Below are 20,469 nucleotides of genomic sequence, written 5' to 3' on the forward strand. Positions count from 1 at the left end.
ATGTGTGAATATCATATCTCAGGTATCTATAATGGAAATACATTCCACATTGTAATAACTCTTTTAATTAAAACATATTTTCTGGTTTTTCCCCTCAAAGTTCCACTGATAAAATGAACTCAACGTATTGTTCCTGGGATTAGATAGGCATCATGATCAGCATGGATGAGTTGGGCCGAAGGGCCCTCTTCTGTGCTGTATATCTCTATGATTCTAGTAACATAGTGGAAGTAAGATGGCATCAATTAGCCTCTCCAAATCTCTTCTAACTTTGGAAATATTAATTGGAAGCACTTCTAAAACAACATTATATTTCAACCTTTGTTTCACAACAATATCCTTTCATTACCCTTTCGTTAACTCTTTTAGTAAATTCCTTTTGCAGCATGAATCACTAAGTCAGTCACATCTTTTCATTAGCAACACACAAAGCGCTGGAGGAACGCAGCAGGTTAGACAGCATCTAAGGTGGGGAATGGACAGTCGACGTTTCATTACCCTCCATAGATGCTGCCTGACCTGCTGATTTCATCCAGCACTCTGTGTGTCACTCTAGATTCTTGCAGCTGCAACCTCTTGTGTCTGCACCTTTTCGTTAGTTGTTTCTTTAAGGTGGATCCAAATTCAAACTTGGTCAAAATATCCTTTGGTTATAATTATTATTAAATACTGCAATGAAAAGATAATACTGAATATAACAATTCAAAATATTTAAGAATGCCTCGTACTTCTGAAAGTAAGTGTTCTTATCATAACCATTCAGTTCTAGCAACAATCCTACTTTAACAAAACCTTTAAGGTATCATCAGAATGTTTCAGAACCAATTATTTACAAAATGCAAGATTACCCTTGTTGAGGCAAAGGTAGCAATAATTAACAGCCAAGTCCTACAGATAGCAAATGGGATTAATGGTCATTTCATTAAAATATTTGGTTGTATTAGTTGTCAAAGCATGTTGCTCTTCTTAAAATCACGCCCTCTCACAGCCACCTGAATAGGCAGATAGGCCTTCATTTAGTATCTCTGCAAGTATGTCCATCAATATAGCACATTTCCATTGTACTCAAATCCCGGAGTGAGGCTTGAACCCTGCAACATGTGACTCTTAAGACAGAGGCTACAAAGTAAGTCAGTATGACAAAAGTAATAGATCACTTTGTGACAACACGTAGATGAAATATATCAACATAATTTACTATATTTTTACAAAGCCTATTGGTTGATTCCCGATATGCATTATATTATAGTTACCTACCTGGACTTTGAGAAGCATTAGAGGGACTATTTTAGATCAAATTGATCAAACTTTGAATTTTATATAAAATGATTTCAATTCCAGTTTTTAGAGAAACCTCTTATTTAATGTGTACTGCAGATAATGTTCACAGAATCCAATTTAAGCCATTGTTTTCTGCAGCTTGTTAGCTGATTAAAGCTCTTGGTAGTTTATCAATGATCAAAAATCATCATGCCCACTTAAGTGAATAAAATGTTTGTTGAGACAGTTTATGTTGCTTAAGGAGCATTGAGCATCACAACTCATGCATCATAGTTTGTTCTTCTGATTCTTCTACCTCAGAGAACATAATCATATTGCAAGCAAAGCAGGATATTATTAATTTGGAACTACATATAAGTAATTTCAAACACTACTCACCCGCCTTTAATATAATCGAGAAATGTATGCTCAGATTCAACTGTGAAAGACAGCAATGTAACCTGTGGGGAAACGGGAAGCAGGGTGAGCTGAAGATTCATCACCCAAAGATGTCAAATTGAGCTAATTTTAGCAAAAGTATTTAGCAATAAAACATTAAGCTGAAGTTATATGAAATACAGCTTTGCTTTCCACCACACTACACCCTCAACAACTAAAATAACATTTAACAAAACATAGAAAGCACTTTAATTTAAAGCATGTTTATTTTAACCATGTGTAGTAATTGAAGTTACATTTCAAGGTGGGCCTGTAGAAGGTTTGGCTGTGTACTGATGTAAATCCCAGAAAAATCTCACATATTTCACTCAATAACCTATTCTTATTGATCTCCACCTCTGGCAGACTCGAAGGTTGAAGAAAAAAAGCACAGACTCATAGTCGAAAGCTAGTAAGCTTCGTATTCAGCCCAGTCAGACCAATAATCATATAACCCCAGAGATGGCCATTTGGCCATTCATCTCTGTGCCAGCTCTTTCAAAAAGGTATCTAATTAGTCCTCTACTCCTGTTTTTTACCCAACATCCAGCAAGTTGTTCCTTTACAACTATCCATTCAATTCCTGTATAAAAGGTGCTATTGAATTTCTGCCAAGACATTTCAGGTGGATCAAGTAACCGCATAAAAGAAAACACCCTCCTCCCTCATTTGCCAATAATTTTAAATCTGGGACTGATGGTTACCAATCTCAGTGCTAGTGGAAACTGCTTCTCTTTATCTGCACCATCAAAACTTGTCATGCCACTGAATGCATCTATTAAATATCTTCTGCCTTTGTTTACTTCTAGAGCAGCTGTGGCCAGGTGTTCCAGTGTAACTACAAAACTGGAAGCCATCCAGTCATGTAGCAATTTGCCTACACTGCCCATACTGTTCAGAAGAATTAGGACAAATCCCGGGCCAGTTAACATCCTATCAGTCTACTCTTTCCGCAAAATGATGAAAATCGGGGTCTATGTTAGCAAGTTCATTGCTATTCACCAACAACATGTTCACTGATGCTCAGTTTATAGTCAGTCAAGATCATTTGGCTTCAGTTATCTCATTCCAACTGTGGTCCAAATATGGCAAAAACGCTGAACGTTAGAGATGGGTTAAAGTGGCTGCCCTTGTTGTCAGGCCAGCACTTAACCAAGTGCAGTATCTCCTAAAATAGAACTTGCAAAAATCTCCTTCACTTGATGTTCAATAACTTTACCGTTATCAAATGCACTATCATCAACAGCCATATTAATCCTGTGCCTACACCACTGCACCTGGCTGTGTATTCCTTGGAATGTTATTTATGCTGCCAAAAACTTTTCACCATCCACAAGGCATAAATCAAGAGAATTACAGGGACTCTCCACTTGAATGCAACTCCGACAATACCAAAGCAGCACACCATTTGTGACACAGCAGTCAGTTTGATTGGTATCCTAAACACCACCCTAAATATTCACTCCCTTCACTGCAGTCTTCTTGCACCAGTCCTGTGTACCATTTACAAACTGCACTGCAGCAGCTCACCAAGGGTCCTTCAAAAGTACCTCCTGAATCCTCTGCTTCCAACAAGAAGAAGGACAACAGCAGGTGCATAGGAATAGTACCAATTGCAAGTTCACATTCAAAATACACACTATTTAGGAATAGATCACTTCCACAGAGTTACAAGCTTGACTCGCTCTACCTAATAGCACAATGAAAGGAACTTAACCACAGATTGCAGCAGTTCATGTTGGATAGTCCATCATCACCTCCTCAAGGGCAATTACCGATGGACAATAGATGGTTATTTTCCTAGCAGCTGCCATGTCCCATGAATGCATTAAAAATATCATGCAAAAATCAATATCAGAATAATTACTTTGTGATCATTCTCTAATTGATAACGTTCTGTTCATTAACTTTGCAATGGATTGTTGTTAGGTTTACTATGCCAAGTCATGTATAGGAATCATCAAACAAGAACATTTCTCCAGATAACTCTAACAGGAAGCCAAAGCATTTTGCAGCATGTACAATGGAGTTTATTTCCAGACATCACTGAATACCTCAGAGTAAAGGAAATATTTTAAATGTACAAATGCTTTCTTTTCTTTACAAAACAGAATTCAATATATTGATTTATTTTTAGCTTTCTTTGTTGTTTAAGAATAGAAACTAGAAAAGATTTTGATGACATCTTGTTTTCTTGTTCAGGATATGGTGTGATTTAAACTGAATGATATTTTTTTCTCTGTGGCTTAGGGGTATTTTACAAAACTAATCGCAAGGAATTGTGTCCATGTTGGAACAACACCACCCTCACTTCTTGGAGTTAGAAGTCGGTACAAAGGAATTTATATCTACATTATCCCAGGATATTACTTTTCTCACATTAATACCATTTTTTCAATAACTGCAATTTGACCATTTCAGGGAAATAATTTGACAGCCTAGTGTAAAAACTGACTCTCCAACACAGTCAAACCTATTCCCTGCACTGTCCCACACTCACGCCTGCCAACCATGTTAATGCTGTCTTCTGACATGATTAAGGCAAGGAACCTCTGCTTACCATGGCCTAGAAAATTCATCAAGGAGAGCAAAAATCCCAAGGAAACACTCCATGAAAAATTAATTCCAATGACTATAAGTACTCACAGTTCCTGAATGGACATATTTCTTCTTCTTTATTTTCTTTTTTGGATTTATTACCTAGAAATAAATAAGATTAACATTATCTGTGAACCTATCAAACGTAGCAGTATCAATAGTACTTCAGTGAAGGATTTTTCAGATAAGTCTGCGTTATAAGTTTCATATTTCTCAAGTGTAGTTTACAAGAGTGGTTATAAGTAAGTTGCATTCAGCCTTTTTAAATGAATTATGCTTTTCAAGATGAGGGAAATGGAACAACATCATGGATTGATCAGATGTAGTCAGTACCAAGCACCCACTTGCTCATTCAGTGTACTGGGAAAATCAAGCAGCTGCCTGTGCCCTGGAAAAGTTTGCCTGGTGCCATTCCAGCAAGATCCCAGTCAACTACAGCCCTAATTTCCAGTGATGCTATTTAAGTTCTTGAGCAACTGGCCTCTTACACAAGTTCTGGACTGAATTTGGTAAGATGCACATCTGGAAGCCAGTGTGTCTCATCTACTCATGATTATTGATCTTGTGTCCCCTACCAGATCCCAGGAGGCAAAGAAAAGAGAGCTTCCATGTATGGTATCCTTGGTCAGAGCTCCACCTTCCTGCTGAGGGCAAATGGAGCTTTCTGTCCTATTTTAAGGCAGTCCTAATATTTCTGCAAACAGTCATAAGTTGGCATGGAACCAGTGCAATGAGGTATCTATCTTCCACCCTCACCCAAACAGTTATTGCAGGTTTAGATGACTTGTCATGATCTCATTGGTTTAGAATGAATGAAGGCTGACTCATGATCAACAATATAATTATATAGGGGATACTGTGTAGAGACTCTGAGATGAGAGAAGAAATGATGAGTCAATTGGTTTTGGAACACAACCTAATGATAAATATTGGTTAATTACTCTCCTATTTTCACATTTCCCTCTGAAAGTTATCACACATTCCCATAGCCCTTTCTTTCCTAATTCACTCAATCTTTTTTTGCATTCTCACACAGGATATCATGAAGGCTAGATTTTTGCATCATACATATCGAAAATATACTAGAAATTTTAAAAGCCCACATATGATGAACATAAATCAGTGAATGCAGAGTGTACTCCTACGATATGTAATTGAGGAGCTAAAAACTCAAATGCTGCATTCAGGTTTGAAGGTGTGATCCTGTGGACCAATTTGATTCACTTACAGGATTTTGCATGTGGGGATTTGCAAAATTTACAGCATGAGTGAAAACAAAGTATTTTAATAAAAGCACAAGCAGTAGATTATCTTAATATGTAAATAAGGCACATGCAGTACATGTGACAGTATGAAGGCTTAGCTGCTATTAATAAATAAAGACTTTTGCAATACAATGCTGGTGTTTGAACTGATGCAATAATGCAAGAAAGTATGGGGTATGGATATAGAATGGGAATAAGGAGGAACATTCTTGGCCTGATCTGTGACAGGGAAATGGGTACCACCACACTGGCATAGGTAAGTGGGCCAAGTATGCACTATGCCAACCTGAAACAAGGACAATACCATGATGTATCTAGTCGATGATGTGCGAATCAGGTTCTAAGCTTAATCTGTTCAGTTGTCACCATGATTATAGTTTTTTAAAAGAAACATTCCCAGTGAGCCAGGTGAAGCAAAAGCATTTTTCGCAGTCCCACAACACTCCTATGAACCCTTGACGGTTTCTCTGGGATTACAATTTGGTACAATGTCAGAAAAGACTGGGTCTTCCTTGTTGGGGAATGCATCTTCAGCATGGCATTGGTTGTATGCCTGAAAATGGGCCACATCCATTGCCTCCCTGAATATTTATAAAACATCACACTCACTGCTGCTTCGTAAATGTTGATTAATGCTGCATAAATATAGGGTAATCACATAATAGTTGTGTGAAATCAATCTTAAACTACACAAATTATCCTAATCATTAAAAAGAATTTAAGATACCCAATTATTAAAAACAAACCAAAAACAAGCACAAGAGAAATCCCAATATAATCTGCAGTAGATCCAAATGGGCATCTATAAGCAATTTGACACATTTTCTGATTTACATTGTTCCATGAACTCATTTAATAACATTCCTGCTTTGTACTTGCAAGACAGGTTTAGATGAAAAAGGTATCTAGTTCAGGCTTCAGCTGTAGAGATGCTTAATGGAATCTTCTAAATTTATCCTGTTACAAGCCTGAAACTACATTCTCTCTCTTGATTTGCCTGAATATTATATTCTGGATTCACTTTCTCCGACCCATCTACATTTCTCAGAATAAAAATTCCACTTTGCTCTCCTTAGCACATTGATGGGTGCACCTCAGTTTTACTTAAAGACAATTGGAGGAGAATTAAGGCAAGAGTTGATTTGTATTTAGTACATTTGACAAATGGATATGGTAAGTCTATGAACAATTATATTGATAGTGGAAGTTAATAGGCTACAACTTTTGTTCCATTAACTCTGTTGACTCGAAACCAGTACCGTTTATAATTACCTCTTTGGTGCTCAAATAGATTTTTCTGCTTTAAAAACAGAAATACTGTAGTTATAATGGACAATAAGATTTTCATTAGTTGCCTTAAAATTCAATTTTACTGAACAGTACTTCAGTGTCTGAGATTAAAAATGAAATTATCAACATATTGCTGCAGGTAAATACAGTATAATGGAAAACTGAATTATTGTACAAATCTATGTATAGGAAGCAAAGTTCAGGCAACAAGAAAGCAAATAATGAAGGGCTGCAAAGTAATTTCATATTGCTTTGGTGGTATATTTATTATCAAAGTTCCATTATACAATATAAATGTATTCATAAACAGCTTAAGCAAAGATGACAGACTTTAGGGTGATGAGAGGGTGTCAGGGCATTGGTGCCTGATCCATGGGGAGGAATAGAAGGGTGGGTACTGGGGGGAGGAAAAGACAGGTGGGTACTGGGGGGAGGTTGTGGTTGTGGGGCCATTCGGGGTTGTACTGATCTGGATTGAAATCACAGGAAGACAGCTGAAGGATAAAAGGTAAATATTGGACTTATCATGGTGGAATCACAGACTGGCACTGTGCTATGAAGACCCAGTTATGCCAGGAGTGCCCACTGATGATCACTCCAAGGAAAATTTCATCTGGTTTGCCCGCAATGCCCCAACAGGGGAGTTGCATAGTGGATGGTGTAATTTGATGTCCTTCTGATGTGGAAATCAGGTCAGACATGCAAGCACATCACGTGCTCAGTGAATTTCTGAAGTAGCACGAAAAGGCTGGTAATGGACATTATTATGTTTCGCTCCTATTACTTTCAATCGTATAGCATTGAAAGAAATAGTTCAATGCAATTTAATTTCCAGTCATAGATTTCATATAATGTATGCTGGTACGAAATGTTCATCTGCTACAAGGTTTCTATAAGACCTTTGATAAGGTACTGCATAGTAGGCAACTGTACCAGGTCAAGGCATGCGGAGTGAATAAATAGCAGAATGGCTGGCTGGCTAACTGGATGATAGAAAGTAGGGAACAGGGCTAAAGGCTAGAAATTCAGTATAACAGAAGCTTGGAATTTGGATTCCACTGGGATCAGGGTTGCGGACTATATATTTTTCACTGTTTATTTTAACAATTTAGAATTTGTAATGGTAAAGACAACTTCTGAATTTTCAGATGGCATCAAATTGGGAGGGGCAGTTAACAGTAAGAAATACTGCAACTAAGTACATGCAGACTTTAATAAACGTAAGATAAACAGATAATTGGCAAAAGTATTTCATCACAGGTAAGTGTGAGATATAATATTTTGGTGCAAAGAAAAGCAAGTTACCCATTTCTTGAAAAATAAGCATCTAAATGGGGTACAGATACAAAGGATCTGGGAATACAAATACAGAAATCACTAAAATCTGTGATACAGGTCAATAAAGTCATAACAAAATTAAAAATTAGGATTTATTTCCAAGGGTGAAAAGTAGAGAGATTATGCTAAACCTCAAATAACCTACTCATAATTTAGAGAGTCATAGAGGAACAGATCCTTTGACCCACTCCATCTGTGACAACTATCAACCGCTCAGGTACACTAATCTTATATTAATCCCATTTTTAAAATTTCCACACATTCTCATCAACTTCCCCCAGGTTCTATCACTCATTTCCACACTAGGGGCAATTTATTGTCACCAATTAACCTACCAACCCATACATCTTTGGGATGTGGAAGGAAACAGAAGAAAACCCACATGGTCACAGGGAGAACTTGCAAACTCCACACAAAGAGCACGCGAGGGTCAGGATTGAACCTGGGTCTGAGACATCGGTTCCACTAGCTGCGCCATTGTGCTGCTAGAAGAGCTGCTGTATTGTAATGTGTGCCGTATCATGAACAGGGAACACTGCGAGCAAAAAAATTCAATGGACTATACCAGAAATACAATACCATGAAGGGGTCAAAAAGAGCTAGTGGAGGGTAACCTTTAAATCTAAAAAAGGCTTTAAAATTATGAAAATCTTTGACATGCTAATGCAGAGAATGTGTTTCCACTGATGGGAAGAGCAAAACTAGAGGCCATCAAATTTATTAATCACCATGAGATAAAAGAGAAGATTCAGAAAACAGTGGGAATATGGAACTCACTATTATGGGGAGTAGAGCAAACAAATGGTAGAGATGCATTTTAGGGGGAAGCAAGATAAGCATATGAGAGAGATGGGAGTAGAGTGTTATGTTAATAGCATTAGATGAGAAAGTGTGACAAGAGACACAAGTAGAGCATAAATGCAGGCCTGAATTGGCTGGGCTTCATTACTGTATAATCTACATAATTCTGTTGTGAAAAAAGTCTCCGAAGCAGTAATGAGAAGTGTTTGTAGATTTGATTTGAATTTGCTCTCAGCATTCTGATTCAATCAGGGTGTAATGACTGTGTAGTGAATGATTATATGCTGCATAGGTTAAATTTAAAATAGGAGATTTAAAAAGAGATTGCATATTAAGAGTTACACTAGACAGTGATACAATGATGTAATAAATACACTGTAGAAATATCCATAGTTGCATGACAGCCATTGATATCGACCGCTCTTTTGTTTATTGGGCGCTTAATACCTCAAAGCACCCTAGAATTTGTCGCTTGTGTTTTGGAAGTTGTTCATTAAAATGAAAGATCAATAAAGCAAAATTACTCAGAGAAATTCTTGGTCTGTCATATTTCGATCTTTACAGCTGAAATTAGTTCCATCAATATATCGCCTCTTCTGCCACTTTACCTTTTGTTGTCAAGAAGAAAAAATAAAATCTGTCATGAAATAAGACTGATGGCAAAAGAATAACAGAGAAAATATTGATTATTATGATCAAAGGGAGAAAATCTGTTTATTAAATCACCTGATCTTGTGATTGATGGTAAGAATTATAAAGGCAAATGGAAAAAAAATACATTCCAGTATGTTTAGTCGAGGCTCAGCAATGCATGTTGCAGATGCAAAGCAAAATGCTTTTCAGTAGAAACAAAGGGATTTTTGTTCATTTGTGGGATATTGGCCTTCTTAGGAAGGTCAGCATTTATTTACCCTCTCTAATTACCCACCAGAAATTGGTGGTATAAACCACTAAACCACTTGAACCATTGCAGTCCTTCTGGTGAAAGTTCTCCAACAGAACTGTTGGGTAGGCTGATTCAGGAATAGTATTTTGTGATGACCAAAGATCTACAATAATATAGATCTATAATAATGATTTTCATTTCTTTTATTTTCATGTGCTGCTTGATCCACAACCTAAATAAAGATTGCTGAAGGCATTCTAAATGCTTTGATGTAAATTTATGAAAATTCAATAGTGTCTTTCTTTCAGGGGCTGAGAAATAGCCGTCAATTAGTTTGATCATGATTAAATATGTATATGAAAAAACTGCAGACGTAAGAAATCTGAAATTAAAACAGAAAATGCTGCAAACATTCATCAGGTCAGGCAGCATCTGTGGAAAGAGAAACAGTGTTAATGTTTTAGATTAAAGGTCCTGAGTCAGAACTGGGAAAAGGAGGAAACAAGTTCATTTTCAGTTGCAGAGAAGGTAGGAGAGATAGACTGGGCAAAGGGAAGATCTCTGATAGTGTGAGGCCAGAGTTGTCATGCAGATATGACATGGACGGTATTTGGTTGAAGCGTTGATAGGGGATGGGGATAGTTAAAAAGAGAAATAATGGAGCAATAGCTATGAGATGAGTACATTCAATGTGGAGAATACAAACAAAGAAATGTGAAAAGATACAAAAAGCGGTGCTGTAGGAGAAAAGAAAAACAAAGCCGATATCACTAATAGATGACTTACAGCAAAAAAGGCCAGTTCTAATACTAATTATACAACTCAAGGTGGCTAGCTTTCTGACAGAAAAAGAGAATTACCTGAAGTTGCATACTTCTGCACTGAGTTTGGAAGACTGCAACATGCCCAATGAAAGATGATGTGCTGTTTCTCAAGTTTACATTGGGCATCGTTATAACAATGCAGACAACTAAGTCAGAGTGGGAGTGGGATAAGAACTAAGATGTCACGCAACAAGGAACTCTGAGTTGTCCCTACTGACTGAATGCAGGTGCTCCACTGGAAATTACAGATGGTAGAGAATAGAAAGCTGTCAAGGTCTTTCAAATATATAGGTGAAGTCCATTTGATTTATCCATGATGACACTTGACAGGCATAATACTGTAAAAGGGCAATGCAACTAGTAAATGAGAGAATGGAGAATTCCAGTGAAGATGGTGTGGGATGGAAGAGATGTTAATCTGTGCTGGAGGGACATTGGTTTTACGCCAATGGATAGGATTGGAATTCCTCAATGACATTACTATAGAGCTGAAAAATGGAGGAGAGGCAAGTGAGAGGCTAGAGTAGTCACCCACACCAAATGGTATTAAAAAGCTAAGAAGGCTACTGTCTGGAGTTGTGGAATGGGTGGAGAAGTTCAAACAGGGAGCTTTATTGGCATGTCGTAACTAAGCAACATCTCCTGGGCCAGAGTTAATTCACTGAAGATGTGGAGAATCATTTCTGAATTTTTCCCCTCAAATTGGCCTGGGCTTTGCTGTCACTTCTAAGAAGTAAAATTGCTTTAAGAAAGGGCAGGTTTTGTAGCTGTATGGAAGACGATAGATGTGCCAGAGTGTCCTTCTCTGTCCTTCATTGGTCATAGGTTTGTAACACAGCAGGACTGCAGTGAGGAAGGAAAAAACACAAGGTTTGGAGGACAGAATGTTCTACAAATGAAAGGGTAACTATTTAGAGTATTAAATGCCAGGGGACCAAGGGAAGTAGTTAAGCCTTATTTGAGAAAACAATTCTTTCCTGGCATTGCTAATGATAACATTGGGTTTATCATGGAACCCCTGTTTGAGATTTGTCTAGCAAATAATTACAAGTGTTTGCACTGCTCTCAAAGTCAAAGTCAGGGCTACCCACACTCTCGGGAACCTTGCCTCAGGATCCTTGCAGACTGTCACTGCTGACATATACCATATATGACACTTTTCTGCTTACTCTTGAACTGTGAAAGTCAAGAAAGTGTCTATCAGCAAAGTGGGGAACCTTTCATTTTTAATAAATGTAACTTCTGCATTACAGCTGGAGGGGGCATTTGATTACATTACAGGGCTTCCAAAAGTGAAGGTATTTGTAGAAGGTAATCAAACCATTAAAGATACATTACGGACAATTCTCTACCATGCGCAAAAAACAAACTGCTGGACGAACCTAGCAGGTAAAGAAGCATATGTGGAGGCAAGGGGGTGGTTGATGTTATGGGACTCGACACCCCTGCCCCGCTTTCTACCATCTGCCCTTTGCACAAGGAGAATGTATCCTGTGTGCACTGTTTTTTAGAAGCCTGTGCATGTAACTTTTCTCCCCTGGGAGGACACTGTCAACCCATTCCCACTGTACTAGCATCTACTTATTCCTGGCCAGTACTCCCAATAGCTGATAGAGTGCTGGTATATTGTGGTTGACTCTTTAAGGTCTGAGGTTGGACTGTGAACAAAAATACTACCGACATTAGATCCCTTTATTCCCACTCTTTCTGTAACAGTTTAGTGTTATGTAAGGGACATTTCTCGTACTGTTTTGGAACTGGTACAAATTAATTTTGCAAATTTGCAAATTAAAGCTATTTGAAACTGCACTAGAGAGAACACTAACATTGATTTAACACTAGAATAATGCTGTATGCAAATTTCTAGACTGCAATTTTTCAATCTAAGCATTTTCTAATATTGAAAAAATAAAATCAGAATTTAAAACACAGAGGTGAAAACAACCTGTATCTGATCATAGTTACTGACTGTAATGTGTCGGACATTACTTTGAATGCATACACATAGTATTAGGAGAATTTCTACCACTTAACAAGGGAGAGTTTATATGGAGAAGGGGTTGTAGAACAGCAAGGTTCAAAGGTTCATGCCATTAAATATATAATTGCTCATTCGTTGCATCTGTGCATTGGTATTTTTCAATATTGTTGACATTTTGAATTATGCTGATGGATATTCACGGTGTGTATTCCTGAAAGTGTTTAAGGAAATGGCATTCACCTTAAATTGATTGAGTGACCCAGTCTTGCTACTTTTGACAAGTCCCATTGGAGTCGCTGCCTGTGTTATTAAAACAACCTCATTAATATACAGGAATGCACAGTTGACTATTGGTTTTATAAAAATCAAACACATTCAGTTCTCAGTTTTAGTCACTTTACCAGGGTACATTCAACTCTTTAATAAAAACATTGTAAGAGTACAAAACATTTTTGAACTTTATAAGTGTTATGTTGCTGAGTTGCAATGTTTTCAGTTATTCTTGTTGCATTTCCCTGCAGGTCATGTTCCTTCTGATTCTGGCTACAGTTACTACTGCACAACCAAGAATATTTCGATCAAAGGAGACATTTGACATTGGTAATCTAGTCTCCTAACCCTTGTTCAAGAGTTTATATGTAATGGCCTGGAAAAAGTTGCTTGGCTATCTATTGCCATAAGGAACAAAGGTGGGGCTGAAGAAAACAATAATTACAAAGGGAGGGAAAGAAACACATAAAAAAACAAATGTAGTGTTACATTACAATCAGCTAACAATTAAGCAAAAACTGTACATGGCAAAGTAAGATGATGCTTTTATCAAAATGCATTTACCTACACATTACATTACTGTTATATAGATTTTTTATTGAAAGTAAAATGTATGTCAGTCCTTCTGCATTATTGCTTTTTAAAACCCCGAAAGGAACTTCTGAGTGAAATTTCCAATCAGCCTTTGAATGTGCCTGAAATGTGGAAAATGAGCATCATTTACGTAATGCAAGTAACTATCAAGCTCATTCTGGGCCTGATGCTAATCTTTTGTTGAGTGACCTGGAAAAGGACTGCTTAGCAGAGGCACAGAGGAGCTTTCAAGAAACGTGGTTACTTACTAGGGTTCTGGCTACATATCCAGCTAAAGACATTGTTAACAGTTACAAAGCCTGGAGGTACTTTTATCTTTAATTTTTCCAAAAATAAGTCCCTCACAATGTCTCGCACAATAAGAAGCTAGAAAATGAATTCCTGGCCAGGTAACTGAGACATTTAACCACCCTATTTCTTGACCACTGATGAAGTTCAGACATGTGGAATGAGATGATACTCAATATGTTTACCCTGCTTTCAATCTTGAGGCACCTCGAGCATGTTTTATGAAGGGCTCCTGGCTGAAATATGGTTAATATGATGATGAAAGTAGTGATCCTCAGAGCATAAACAATATAAATTATTACCTTGCCAGTGGCAGTCTCAGTATCTTCTCTCATTCATTCTCCAAAATACTGGAGATTAGGAAGTAATTTAAATTAACAAGAAAAAAAGAGCTTAAGTAGCACTTTTGAAACAATGGTTTCTTCTATGGATCTAGATAGCATCTGGAAGTGTCTACACTCAAACACTGTAGTATCATACAGAGAGCAGTTGGTCACCTGCTAGAATTCTTAAAGTGATATAAATATTGCCGTAGCAATAAAAACACCCTCAGGGGGGGGGGGGGGTGAAATTCACCTGGAATTACAGCATACAACAGACAATTGTAAATTGGCAGCCTTCCTTGGAAAAGAAATTTGACAGGGTATAAAGTAGGATGTCAATCTGTTATTATCAGAATCAGATTTATTATCACTGACTTAGATGATGTGAACTTTGTTATTTTGCCCAGTTCTGGATTTATCTGCCAAAATGGATGGATGCCTTGTGGGCCATAATCTAATCCAAGACTATCACTCAAGAATAATTTCAACTCATTGTAATTGAAAACAATTTGATACTTACATGGTGAGAGGGCTGTTCCAGAAAAATAGAAGGTCAGAAGAGAATGATAGATGGAAGAGGTTTTACCTTGGATCATGGACCTGACACAAAGTAGCTATCAACAACATTTCCCTTCGACTGTGTTCAGGTACATTGGAACAATAAAACACAGTAGCTTTAGAAAACTGGGCAAACAGTTGTAAAAAAAAGCTCAATTTTCTTTGTACAAACAGATGTACAAGAAATCCAGAATGCCCATTTTATTCTTTATAAGCAAATACATTTTCATGACAATGTTTGCTGTAAACCTTACTATAGGGCTCTTTAATGACACTTTCACAAGCAGCACACCCAAGCCCTCAAACACTTTATTCTGCTAAATTAAGTAGGATGACCCACTTTTGGAGGGAGAAAGGTATTCATTATTTATTATTATGTAAATATAAGGTATATGAACTGAAGCAAGTGAAACCGATCAAAACAGTGTTTCTGCATTTATCACAAATACATACGGAAGTTTCAATTTCAGGCCACAATGAGGTGCTATTGTTACATTCCAGGATCACACTATGATATAAAAAGTCATATAAAGTGGTGCAAGTAACTCCCATGAAGAAAAGATGGCTTAAAAGGGAGTGACCACTGAACCAGAGAAGGTTCAGACCTGAATTCATGCTGACAGTTCTGCAACATGTTGGTACAGGAAAATAAGATGAAGGCACAGGCACCATTCCTATGGAGCACACTAGTGGTGGACATCCTTACAGGAATTGGTATTGGCCTAGATTTGGTTATCTGTTGACTTGTAACCAGTACACTCGATTCCACTGCCAGGTGGGTGCATCCTTTCATGTGAGGGAGTGGAGGGCACTGAGGGGCACCTGTAAATGGGGACATGTAGCTTGAGCTGAAAACATGAAGGTTTCATATGGAAATCCTTTGCTCCATATCACAGGTGTTCAAAAAAAACATAATGCCATAAAGTCTGCTGACCAACAAAAAATAGCAAATAAATATACATGGGACAAAGGCTCAGATTAGTGCCAATGTTTGTTGTAAATCTTACTACAGGGCTCTTTAATGACACTTTCACATGCAGCACACCCATAGGTCTTAACTGAGTGGTGGTGATTGAGAATTACACCAGCATAAGGACTTGAAAATGCCACTAACACCAAAATGACATCTTTTGGTTCTTATTTTAATACAATGAGCTACAAATTGCCAGATAGACAAGGCATGGGTAACAAAAAAAATTCTCTTGCTGAATTGGATAAATGCCAAGTGGGTGCAAAGTCTTTACTTCAGATTGAAGAAAGGCAATTAATTGGTAATTGGCTTATTAATGTCACATGCACTAAGATACAGTGAAAAGCTTGTTTGCTTGCCATCCAGACAGATCATTCCATACGTAAGTACATTGAGGTAGTACAAAAGGAATAAAAAAACACAATGCAGAATATAGTGTTACAGTTACAGAGAAAGTGCAGTGCAGGTAGACAATTAAGTGCATAGGCCACAATGAGGTAGATTGAGAGATCAAGAGTTCACCCTTAATATTTAAGAGATCTGTTCAAGAGCCTTATAACAGTGGGTTAGAAACTGTCAAGCCTGGTGATACATGTTCTCAAGCTTTTGTATCTTCTGCCTGATTGGGGCGGGGGAAGAGAAGAGAGAATGACCAAGGTGAGAGGGGCCTTGATTATGTTGGCTGCTTTCCTGAGGCAGCAGAAAGTGTAGACAGAGTTAATGGGGTGGGGGGAAGGTAGGTTTTCGTGGTGGACTGAGCTGCATTTACAATTTTCAGCAATTTCTTGTGGTCTTGGGCAGAGCAGTTGCCATTGGAACATTTGGAACAATTTAGAGCAATTAGAACAATTATCCGAATGTTTTTGCTAACTATGTTTACAGGGGCTTGTAATGTTTATATTTTAATCTGCTCTCTCTTCAAGTCAGTGCCCCTTGGTGTGGACTAACCAGGTCAAAACTAAGAATCTGAGTGGATGAAATGACTGAAGGAATTTACTTGCCATTGGATAAAAGAGATGGGTTATAATCCAGACTATAATTTCAATCCAAGAACAAAAATTTTTCAACAAGATGTTCTTTGTTATCAGCTAATAATTACTGTTAATAGAAATGGACAGTTAATTGCAATGAATAAACCATGTAAAATGCTTCACTAACACCTCTTTGTAGATATATGTTATGTATTTCTCCCAAATGAGAAGATACAGAAATGATATAGGGAAGCATACAATTTCCTACATTACCAGTAAAATCATAGGTTTGACAACATTAGTAGATCAAATTATATTGGAATGAATAGACCAAGCCTATGTATATCATGTTTATAAACATGCCACTAGTTAAACATACTGTGGCTGAAAATCATTGTTATTCCTATTAATAAGATGGAATTTTGAAGAAATATCACTCGACATGAACTGCTTCAATCCCTTCATCTTCCTGTAAGGATGACCTAGAACTGTCATATACAATTATCTGCAAAACACAGCCTTGATGCCCATATAGGGATTGAAAAACTGACAGTGAGAAGAATCAAAGAAATATCAGATCACATCACATCACAATCAATACCACACAAGTGGTCTTGGTACATTTTGAATGCAGCACATACATATGTATATTTTTTAATAGAATGTATAATATTTAAAATAACTGCTTATCTATTAAATATTTATTTTGGGTACTTCTTTAAAAAATACTTATCACTTTTAACTCTGAATCAGGTATTTTGGACAAAAGCTCTTTAGGGTGTTAGACATCTTGGTGTCAACCTTGGCTCAGTGGTAACACTCTTGTCTCTCAGTTGGAGGGTCATGGGTTCAAGTCTTATTTCAGAGATTTGGGCTGGATTGAGGGAATGCTGCATTGTTGAAGGTATTGTCTTTTGGGGGAGATATTAAAATTCTCAGGAGGATATGAGAGCATGGGAATTCTCAAGTATGTTGGCCATTTTTCTCTCTCATACTACAACTAAAAGTTATTATCTGATCATTATTGCATTTGTCACTGTGCAATGTTGCAGCAGCAGACTGCCTCATTTGACATTACAGCAACAATTGCATTGCAAAATTACTTCATTGGCTAAGAAGTGCTTTGTGCCACCCTAAGAATGTGAAAGGCATGACATAAAGGCAAGACTTTATTTTATTGGTTCCAATCAGAATCAGGTTTATTATCACTGAATTATATGACATGAAATTTGTTGTTTTGCAAGCAGCAGTACAGTGTAAAGACATAAATTTACTATAATTATACAAAAATTATACAAAAATAAATAAGAAGTGCAAAAATAATGAGATTGTGTTCATGATTTCATGTACCATTCAGGAATCTGATGGCGGAGGGGAAAAAGTTGTTCCGGAATCATTGAGTGTGGGTCTTCAGGCTCTAGTACCTCCTCCCTGATGTTAATAATGAGAAGGGGACATGTCCCGGATGGTGAATGTCCTTAGTGATGGATGCCACCTTCTTAAGGCACCAGTTCTTGAAGATGTCCTCGATGGTGGGGAGAGTTGTGCCTGTGATAGAGCTGGCTGAGTCAACAACCCTCTGCAGCCTCTTGCACTCCTGTGCATTGAAGGCTCCATACCAGGCTGTAATGCAACCAGTCAGAATGCTCTTCATTGTACATCTGTAGAAATTTGCAAGAGTCTTTGGTGACAAACCAAATCTCCACATGCTCCTAATGAAGTAGAACTGGTGGGGTGCCTTCTTCGGCTTGTATCAATGTGTTGGGCCCAGGATAGATCCTCTGAGATGTTGACACCTAGGAACTTGAAGCTGCTCACCCTTTCCACTGCTGACCCCTCAATGAGGACTGGTGTATGTTCTCCTGACCTCCCCTTCCTGAAGTCCACAATCAATTCCTTGGTCTTGGTGACGTTGAGTGTGAGGTTGTTGTTGCGACACCACTCAACCAGCTGATCTCTCTCACTCCTGTATGCCTCCTCATCGCCATCTGAGATTCTACAAACAGTGATGTCATCGGCAAATTTATAGATGGCATTTGAGCTGTGCTTAGCCACACAGTCATGAATGTAGAGAGAGTAGAACAATGGGTTGTTTTAATGTTTATGAAGAGTAATCAATGACCTGGAACCTGCTGAAGCTTACTTGGTGGTTTTATGAAAAAACTGCTGGCTAGCTTCAAAATGTGTAGCAGTGCATTCAGACTTCCATGCCTGCACACTGCACCATTTGAATCCAGGTGTATTCTGCAGCCAATGCCTCACACACAATTTTGCTCAGGTCACTTGGCTTTATGCCAGCCCCACTCATTTCAAAAGAGTCTTCAACTTTCTTGTAAAAGACATGTTTAGACAGCATTTATTTTTTTCAATTCAATGTTTTTTCATGATTTTGTTTAATTAACAGCATGTTTTTAGATAAGTGAATGTTTTTTATATTTTCCTTTTAAATTTTCAATTAATTAAATTATTTTTTCCAATTCTCTCCAAATGTCATTTCACATGTTTGAAAAATATGAAAAGGTCTTCTGACAGCACACACTATCAGAAGGCCATTAAGACATCCATGGTGGGAGTCTTATCTCCTCCTGTTGTGGCCTTATGTCTGCTCATGGCTCGTTGTGCCTCATAGAAGGACTGTGGCTATGATGATGGCAGAATCTTCAGCACAAACTTTAGTTCTGCTGCAATGTTAATGGGTTGTGACTATAAGGCACTGAAGATTTCCCTTTTATGCTGTTGAAGTATTGACAGGAGAACATACCAATGAGTGCAAGTCAGTAAAGAAGCAGCATGATGACTCCATTTTACTGATCAGCAATATGTATGCTTAATCACTGATAAAGGATCATCAGGATTTATGGTGCAGAAAATTCATATCAGACGTGAAACGCATCATAAAGCTACATCACTACCGAACATGTGTTCCATTCCATTATGTTTCAGGGCTTGGATGGATAGAAAACTTCCATTCAAAACCAAGTTGGAACTGTGTTAAGGTATTCAAAAGAAACAGCATGTCTCTGTTCTTTGGCCAATGGGTATATTAGACATATCTTTTTAAGCAGCTTAGTATTTTCCTGCAAAGGTCTTGCCAATTGATATGGACACATTCTCTTTGGATGACAGCTTAGTGTTAGACACCTGAATCATGCTGATTGTCAAAATAATTTGCCTTCTCTTTTCTGTCAGCAGAAACAGCAGATGCTACGAACCAGTCAGGCTGTTTCTTTTCAGTTATTCCAAACCCACATTTTTGGCTGTCAACGGAGCCCTACTTTGCAATCTTCCCATATGGTATCACAGTTTACCTCTGGAAGGTGATCAATTTCTGAGCCCCATTTCATTAGAAATTTGCACATGTTCTCATATAGAATGATACAAAGTAGGATAAGATCATTTGGCCCATTGTTCTTGTGCCGATTCTTCAAAAGGTCTATCAATTTGGCCCCATTATCTGTGATTTTCCTATGGTCTAACAAACTTTCCCCCCTTCAAATATTTACCTAATTCCTTTTTAACGTTTATTATTGTCTTCATCCACCTACCTTTGGACAGAGATCTCTAAATAATAAGAACAGGAGCAGGAGTAGGCCCTGAGGTCCCTCACGCCTGTTCTGTCATTCTACAAGATTGTGGCTCCTGATCTTGGCCTCAGCTGCACTTTGTTGCCTATTCCCATAATGTTTGACTCTCTTAAAAATCAAAAATATTTTCATCTCAACACTGAATATGTTGTATGTTCCAGCCCCAACAGCTCACTGGGGCACATAATGCTCTGATGGAAGAAATTTGTCCACAATTCTACTTTAAATTG

The 20,469-nt window shown here is 37.8% G+C and overlaps 1 protein-coding gene across 2 annotated transcripts in view; it reads right to left on the bottom strand.

Moving 5' to 3' along the window:
* LOC127580786 (copine-8-like) overlaps positions 1 to 20,469 on the bottom strand; it is a 440,180-nt gene that overhangs the window by 102,508 nt on the left and 317,203 nt on the right. For both annotated transcript variants that reach the window (XM_052034666.1, XM_052034665.1), the window contains exons 12-13: positions 4,345 to 4,398; positions 1,660 to 1,721 (exon numbers count right to left, since the gene is read on the bottom strand). In XM_052034666.1, coding sequence (XP_051890626.1) covers positions 1,660 to 1,721; positions 4,345 to 4,398 — 116 coding nt within the window. The remainder of the gene's footprint in view (positions 1 to 1,659; positions 1,722 to 4,344; positions 4,399 to 20,469) is intronic.

The sequence above is a fragment of the Pristis pectinata genome, chromosome 20 (assembly GCF_009764475.1).
Source record: "Pristis pectinata isolate sPriPec2 chromosome 20, sPriPec2.1.pri, whole genome shotgun sequence".
NCBI classification, from domain to species: Eukaryota; Metazoa; Chordata; class Chondrichthyes; order Rhinopristiformes; family Pristidae; genus Pristis; species Pristis pectinata.